The sequence below is a fragment of the Musca domestica genome, unplaced genomic scaffold (genome assembly GCF_030504385.1).
Source record: "Musca domestica strain aabys unplaced genomic scaffold, Musca_domestica.polishedcontigs.V.1.1 11, whole genome shotgun sequence".
Taxonomy (NCBI): domain Eukaryota; kingdom Metazoa; phylum Arthropoda; class Insecta; order Diptera; family Muscidae; genus Musca; species Musca domestica.
The window spans coordinates 3,349,513-3,357,775 of record NW_026712133.1 but is presented as its reverse complement, the minus strand read 5'-3'; the positions used below and the strand labels follow the sequence as shown (position 1 = coordinate 3,357,775).

At 38.4% G+C, this 8,263-nt stretch overlaps 1 protein-coding gene across 1 annotated transcript; it reads left to right on the top strand.

The window, feature by feature from the left end:
* The first annotated feature begins 779 nt into the window (after positions 1–779).
* LOC131807010 (uncharacterized) lies at positions 780–4,454 on the top strand. Its single transcript, XM_059132034.1, has one exon. The coding sequence runs from the start codon at positions 780–782 to the stop codon at positions 4,452–4,454; it is 3,675 nt and encodes a 1,224-aa protein (XP_058988017.1).
* Positions 4,455–8,263: the final 3,809 nt, after the last annotated feature.

Here is an 8,263-nt window from a genome sequence, read left to right as displayed (position 1 = left end):
GTATATATATAAATATATATATATTGTTAAAACATACATAAATATTTTTTTTTATTGTTCTATAAACATACTTTAGATTTAATTACCAAAACAAACAATAAATACAAAAATCAAGCACACCTACATATTTATAAGTTTTAAACTGCTTATACAACATTATTATATCACATATTTGGACTATTTTATTGTTACAGTTAATTTTCTTTATTTTAGTTCATTGGCCATTGGTTCATTCACTTTTGCAATGTTTTTAAGTTTCTTTAACACAGTTATTTATTTTGCTTACATAGCATTTAATGTCTACTAGTAGCCGACCTACATTACAATTAATTTATATCAGCATTTATCAATAGCATTTTAATTAATTATGTTAAGAAATTATGTATATGAAGACAGCCAGAAATAAAGAAAATTCAGTCAACTTTTGTAGTGACTAAACTAAGAGTTTTAATTACTATCTAGGCGGCTTCCTTCAAGTTCATGTGCTTGCAAGGAAATTAATTTGGATACTAAGTGTCAGTTCAAATTTATGTGTTTGAATTGAATCGCACTAGATCCTACTATCAAAACATTTTTTGGTGACCCCGACGTGATCCTGACGGTAACTAAACCGAAACATTTTTTTGGTGACGTTATCCACAAGGTGTGAGGACGTAACGCACGCGTACCAATTTCAAAAACCCCCTTTTGGAGCTCTGGAGGAAAACCAGGAGGAAATTGCCTGTAACTAATCATCATACAACAACTGCTGCTACTCGCTGATAAATCAACAAACAATAATGGCAAACGTCCAAGAGCTTATTTCTCAGCAAGAAGAAAGAGGCAGCAATTTCGAAAAATTCGTCTCTACTATAAAGAAGGCAGCTCTTGAAAGGAGAACGGAAGAATTCTACAAGAGCAAACTTGATGAACTAAGGCTGTTATGGCAGAATTTTGAGAAGGCAGAAAACAGAATTCGCGATGATCCATCATTGTCAGAGGATGATCCGTATATTGCTCGGAATCTATATAGAACGATTGGAGAACGATTGGAGAAGTTCAGCTCAACAATGGAATATATAGACGCGGAAATGAAGAAACTGAGGTCAGCCAAAAGTAAGCCAGTTCCCACCTTGAGAGAGAAATCGACTGAAGTTGTCGCAGGAGACAAAATACCTTCCCGTGTTGATGGGATTGTCAGAATGATAAATGCTCGAATGAGTGCCCTTAGTCGTCACTTGCAAGGCTTGGGCACAATCGAAGCGGAACAGCTGAAGCAATTTTATAGCATCAAAGAAGATACTATAAAAAAGCTATGGAATCAAATAACGGAGCTCTACGATGAAATATTGCAGCAGATTGAAGATCCATCGAAAATTGGATTAAGTCAAGAAAACTACGATATGCTGGAAGATTCGGTACAAGACAACTTAATAAAACTAGCAGTCTTGAAAGACAAATGCAGCGAAACCGTGACCATTGCACCTCAATTAGGGAGTGACATTATAGCACACAGTTCACTCCCACTACCAAAGGAAACAACTCCTCAATTCAATGGGGATTGTTTGAAGTGGCGTCAGTTCTATGAACTTTTCTTGGAGATGGTAGACAAACAGTCTCTTCCAAGTGTTCAAAAAATGTGGTATCTCAAAACCAATTTGTCTGGCGAGGCTGGCAAACTAATCAGTCATCTATCCTTGACAGAGGATAATTACAAAACGGCATGGATGTTGCTGCAAGAACGTTATAACAATAAGCGGGTTCTTGTTTCCACTCTAGTAGAACGGATTCTGAGTCAACCAAATGGAACTTCATCAACGGCCTCCATCAAGGCTCTGCATGACACTACAAAGGAATGCATGCTAGCCCTCAACAATCTTCAAATCGACACAACGTCTTGGGATGCTCTATTGATTCAATTGATCACAAAGAAATTGGATCACGCTCTGTACATACGATTCATGCAATCACTGGCGAATCCGAAGGAAGTTCCTACTATGAAAGAGCTGTTTTCATTTTTGGAACTGCAATTTGAATCAATGGAATCGATTGGAAAAGCGGCATTTACGCACAAGGGTTCAACCAAAACTGTTTCGTCCGTAACATCAGTGGAGGATCACAGGAGTTGTAAACTATGCAAGAACGACTCCCATCCAATTTATCATTGTAAGAAGTTCTTGGCAATGACAGAAGGTGAGCGATTGAAATGGATACAGCAACATAAATTGTGTGTAAATTGTTTCAAATCGGACCATGCAGCAAAAACTTGTTTTTCTGGCAACTGCAAAATATGTAGTAATAAGCACAATGCATTGCTACATTTGCCAAAAAAGTCTCAACCATCGCCGAAGGCCTCAAATCAATCACCACCAACAAAAATCGATATCGCACCAGTCAACGTTACTGCAGTTTCTTCGGCATCAGCAGAAGATCAGAAAAGGGTAATCCTAGCAACGGCTAGAGTCATCATCAAAGCGACTAACGGTATGTCAGGCGAATTTAGAGCGGTGTTAGACTCGGGTTCGCAAGTGAACATTGTGACGGAAAGACTCATACAAAAATTGCCACTTAGAACAGCAGATGCCTCTTTATCTATTTCCGGAGTCGGAAGGATTCAGAAGAAGGCTTATCATCGGGTAAACATACAAATGTTATCAAGCAATTCTGAATTTTCCACAAATTTGGAAGCATTTGTTTTGCCCATAATTATACCTCCGCAACCAAATCATGATTTGGATATACAAAACTGGCAAATTCCCAAGAATATTAGATTAGCAGACCCTAATTTTAACGTTCAAGGAAAAATTGACATTTTACTCGGAGCTGAGTTTTACTTCAGTTTAATGCAACCAGGCACAATAAAACTAAATGGTCATCAACCCATACTCCAAAATACTGCGCTTGGCTGGATTGTAGGTGGTTTAATTCAACAATCGTCAACGGACGACACATCAGCAGCGCTAACATGCGCAATTTTTAGTGAAACATCACTGGAACAAGCTATCGAAAAATTATGGAAACTTGAGGAAGTGGAATCTACTGAAAAGGTCATGTCTCCATTGGAAACCCTTTGCGAATCTCACTTCAATCAACATGTTAAGACGGATCAGAATGGTCGTTTCGTCGTCAGCCTTCCGTTTCAAGAATCTCCAACAGCGTTGGGGAAATCACATGCAATGGCTTATAACCGATTTATGAGCCTTGAACGCCGACTTCTACAGAAGGAAGATATCCGAAGTCAGTACATTAAATTTATGCGAGAATATGAACAATTAGGACACATGCAAAAGATTAAAGTGTGTACCGTATCAAATCCTAAATATTTTATTCCGCATCATTGTGTTCTTAAGCCCGATAGTACAACAACAAAACTTAGGGTTGTATTTGACGCATCAGCGAAAACTTCATCAGGTCAATCGTTAAATGATCTAATGTATACAGGACCAATCGTACAAAGTGAATTGTTTTCTATTTTGCTGAGGTTTCGATTGCCAAAATTCGTCTTCACAACCGATATTGAAAAGATGTACAGGCAGATTTTAATGCATCCCGACGATCAAAGGTATCAGCTAATTATCTGGAGAGAGGATCCATCCCATCCAGTCAGTTATTACAAACTTAATACGGTCACATATGGGACACGTTCAGCACCGTATCTGGCTACAAAATGCTTACAAAAGATTGCAAACGAGAACATGGAGCGTTATCCATTAGGCTCACAAATGCTGAAAGATAATTTTTATATGGATGACGGTCTCGGCGGTGCAGATAGCCTAAGTACAGCTATACAAAAGGAGTTAATAACAATCTTGAAACAACACGGCTTCATTCTAAGGAAATGGTCATCCAATACACCAAGATTGCTGAAGGACATACCACATAGCGATCGAGAAGTGAACCTGGATCTCAACGAATCTCAAACAATAAAGACGTTGGGATTATATTGGATGCCGCAAGCAGATCAATTTTGTGTAAAAACGAACATTGATCATAATGAAATCATATCAAAACGAGTAGTTACGTCTGAACTAACAAACTTATTTGATCCGCTTGGCCTACTTGCACCGATTGTGGTGAAGGCAAAAATATTTATTCAGCAGCTGTGGCAACATACATTAGATTGGGACGAAGCATTACCGGAAAAACTTTGTGCCACTTGGAAAACATTTCGAAGGGAATTGGAAGGTCTCAACAACTTTAAGATACCGCGACATGTATTCTGTGGGGAGATCCCGACGAATATCCAGTTGCATGTGTTTGCCGATGCATCGGAAAGAGCTTTTGGCGCGGCTATTTATATTCGTTTTATTGGAAAAGATGGACGAGTCGTTGTACGTCTGATCTGTGCTAAATCCAGGGTAGCTCCTTTGAAAAAACAAACTCTACCACGATTAGAGCTATGTGCCGCAGTGGTAGCAGCTCAACTGGCTACCAGGGTGAAAAATGACCTAAGGACTGGACTGATTCTGAAATAGTACTCGCCTGGATAAAATCAAGGTCCAACGTATATAAGACTTTTGTGGCTAATAGGGTATCCACCATACAAAACTTAACATTGCCAGAACAATGGAAACACGTTAAGTCAAAAGAAAATCCTGCCGACATTTTATCCCGAGGACTCTCGCCAGCTGATCTTTCTAAATGCCGATTATGGTTTCATGGTCCAGTTTTTCTTCATGGAAAGGAAGAACTATGGCCGACCAAATTCTCTCCGCAAGAGGATATAACAAATAGCATGGAGTTAAAGACTGCAGCTACGACGTCAATAGTAGCTTCTGACATGCATCTAATACATATGATCGAGCACAAAAATTCATTCAGGAAGTTACAAAGGATTTTGGCATACGTGCTTAGATTCACCAGCAATGCACGTATGCAAAAGGCACACCGGCCTCAACATATAGCAGTGTCTTCCAACGAATTAGACGACTCCCTTCGTCGAATAATTCAAGCCGTACAATCATCCGAATTTGCAGCTGATATCAACGCATTGAAGGCTGAAAAGCAGATCAATAAGCATAGCTCGCTATGCAGTTTATCACCGTTTTTGGATGATGAAGGCATTCTTCGCGTTGGAGGAAGATTGGAACATGCTATGCTACAAATGGATGCGAAACACCAAATGATATTGCCTTATAATGATCCTTTGGTGAAATTGCTATTTAAGACAGTTCATGAAGAAAATAAACATTGTGGAGCTGAAGCCCTGTTAAACGCAATAAGACAGCGATTCTGGCCAATAAAAGGCAAGATAACAGCAAGGTCTACCGTTCAAAGATGCATAAAATGTAATAGAGCGCGACCACAACTGTATCAACAAATAATGGGAAATTTGCCAGCAACAAGGGTAGTTCCTGCTCGACCATTTATCAACTCTGGAGTCGACTACTGTGGGCCATTTTGGATACATTACAAGGTCAGGGGCAAGCGACCAACAAAGGCTTATGTCGCTGTATTCTGCTGCTTTGCAACAAAGGCTGTTCATTTAGAGCTCGTATCGGACCTATCAACCGAATCATTCATTGGCGCTCTTAAACGATTTATAGCTCGCAGAGGTCACTGCCAAAATATATACTGCGATAACGCTACAAACTTTGATGGAGCCAAAAATAGTTTAGAGGAATTATCTGAAACCTTATATTCGGACAAGGCGCAAGAGCTACTTTTATCAGCTGCAAGTTCCAAGGGCATACAGTTCCATTTCATTCCACCAAGAGCTCCGCATTTCGGAGGCTTATGGGAAGCTGCAGTGAAGTCCGCAAAACGTCTCTTGGTCCGTAGTGTTTCAACGGAAACACTTACTCATGAAGAATTAGAGACAATAATAGTAGAAATCGAAGCTATTTTAAATTCGCGTCCGCTCACACCTCTTTCAAACGATCCAGATTACCTTGAAGCATTGACGCCGGGACATTTTCTAATCGGCGAAGCTCTAACTTCGCAGGTAGATAGTAGAACAGAAACTTCGAAAACATCCAGGATAACACACTGGAAGTTAATTTCGCATATTAAGCACCAATTCTGGAAAAGGTGGTCGGAAGAATACCTACAAGAACTCCAGCAACGTAACAAATGGAGGCAAAAGATGCCCAATCTTAGAAAAGGAGATATGGTCATTATAAAGGAAGACAATCTACCTCCAATGAAGTGGCCATTAGGGAGAGTTCTTAACGTATTTTCCGGTGATGACGGAGCTGTAAGAGTTGCTGAAATAAAAACCCCAACAGGAGTATTCAAGCGGGCCATCCATCGACTAGCACCACTGTTTCCAGAAGATCATGATAATGCTATAATTGACAAAGATACAACTCAAGAAAGCACAATTTCCCACAAGAAAAAGCCGGTAACAGATGAACATGGAAGAGATGTCATTCCGGCAAAAAGAGTGAGAATTGCAAACAGTCCTATAATACTATCAGTATTATTAACATTGTTCCTAATACCTATGGGCCTGTGCAACAATTTGAAAGTTACACAATTTCACAATGATCCGGGATTATATTTCGAAGGGTTAGGAACAGTGAAACTGAATACGGCAGAATGGAAGATGTTAGTATATTATGACTTAAAGCCCTTTGTTTCGGAAATAGAGTCATTGGCATCCGGCTTACAAACGTTGCAGCAAATGTGCCATGTAATGCATCAGCATGAGATGTGCAACATTTTTGTAAACAACCTGAAGCAGACGAAAAATGAATTACTACAAGACAAAGAATTATTCATCAACAAACGTGTAAAAAGATCTCCATTCAACATAATTGGGAATAATGCGCACTCACTTTTTGGCGTTCTTGATACGGACTATGCAGAAGAAATGTCAAAGACTATCAACCAGGCAAAAGGCGAACAGGACCGCATAATCAGTCTATTGAAAAGTCAGACTTCAATAATTGATTCAACTATTAATGTTATAAAACAGGATGAGATTAACACTCATCAAAAAATACGGGAGATTTTGAAAATGATTGACAAACACAATTACGATATAGCTGAAGAATCCGCCCAATTCAACAATTCTCAACTGTTTGGACTTCTATCAACGCATTTGATGTTATCCGCAATAAATCTACAGAGAACATAAGCTTATCAGTGTCAAAGGGGCAGTTACAAAATATGAAATCATTTTTGAAGTGAAGATACCCTTAGTTAACCAACATTTTTTTGAGTTGTTCAAAATAGTTGCAGTTCCAACAATACAAAATGACACCTTAATCGCCATTCAACCAGAAACGGAATACATATCTACCGATGCACATAGAGAAGAATATATTCTTGTCAAATCAGAGGATATTTCAAGCTGCCTCAAACCAAACGATGATGAATATATTTGCCGAAATCAGCAGTCAAAGCTCAAGAAAAATGCACTTGTTAACCCTTGCGAGATCAATATCTTCAATAACCAATCAACTAGCAATTGCCGTCTTCACAAAATTACTGGAACAGCAGTTTGGAGTCAATTACATCATCAAAATAAATGGATCTTTGCTACTACAGCCGATATTGAATCTTCAATGGTATGCGGATCTGAAACCAACCCCATCATCATTAAAAATTCCGGAATACTGGAAATTGGTCCTAACTGCGTAATAAAAAACAAATTTGTTACGATACATGGACATTTTACAGCTTCCAGTAGTTTACATACATCCTATGTAAGATTGAAAGGCATTCAATATATAAGTCGACAAGAGGAAATTGAAAAGGTTTCAACAAATACCAATACCACCTCTTACAAGATTCATCAAGAAGAATTGGATAATATACAAAAACAGTTGCATGAATCAACTCTAAAACACCTACCACAATTAATACACTCATCAAATCAACATCATCAGGCAGTTAGCTACGCATCTTTAGCTTGCTGCATTCTTATTTTACTTGGCCTGCTGAGTTGGAGGATCCACACAAAATTTAAGAAGCCATCTCAATTCATACCTACACCAGCTATAAGATCTCATCAATCAACAATCGATGTTACAATAGAGTCATTCCCACATGCATCCAACCCAGGCGCACTCATTACTTGAACAAAGTCAACGCGGCGGAGAATGTTAAAACATACATAAATATTTTTTTTTTATTGTTCTACAAACATACTTTAGATTTAATTACCAAAACAAACAATAAATACAAAAATCAAGCACACCTACATATTTATAAGTTTTAAACTGCTTATACAGCATTATTATATCACATATTTGGACTATTTTATTGTTACAGTTAATTTTCTTTATTTTAGTTCATTGGCCATTGGTTCATTCACTTTTGCAATGTTTTTAAGTTT

Excerpts from the sequence above, each read along its gene's own strand:
- LOC131807010 (XM_059132034.1), top strand. The coding sequence starts at position 780 with ATGGCAAACGTCCAAGAGCTTATTTCTCAGCAAGAAGAAAGAGGCAGC.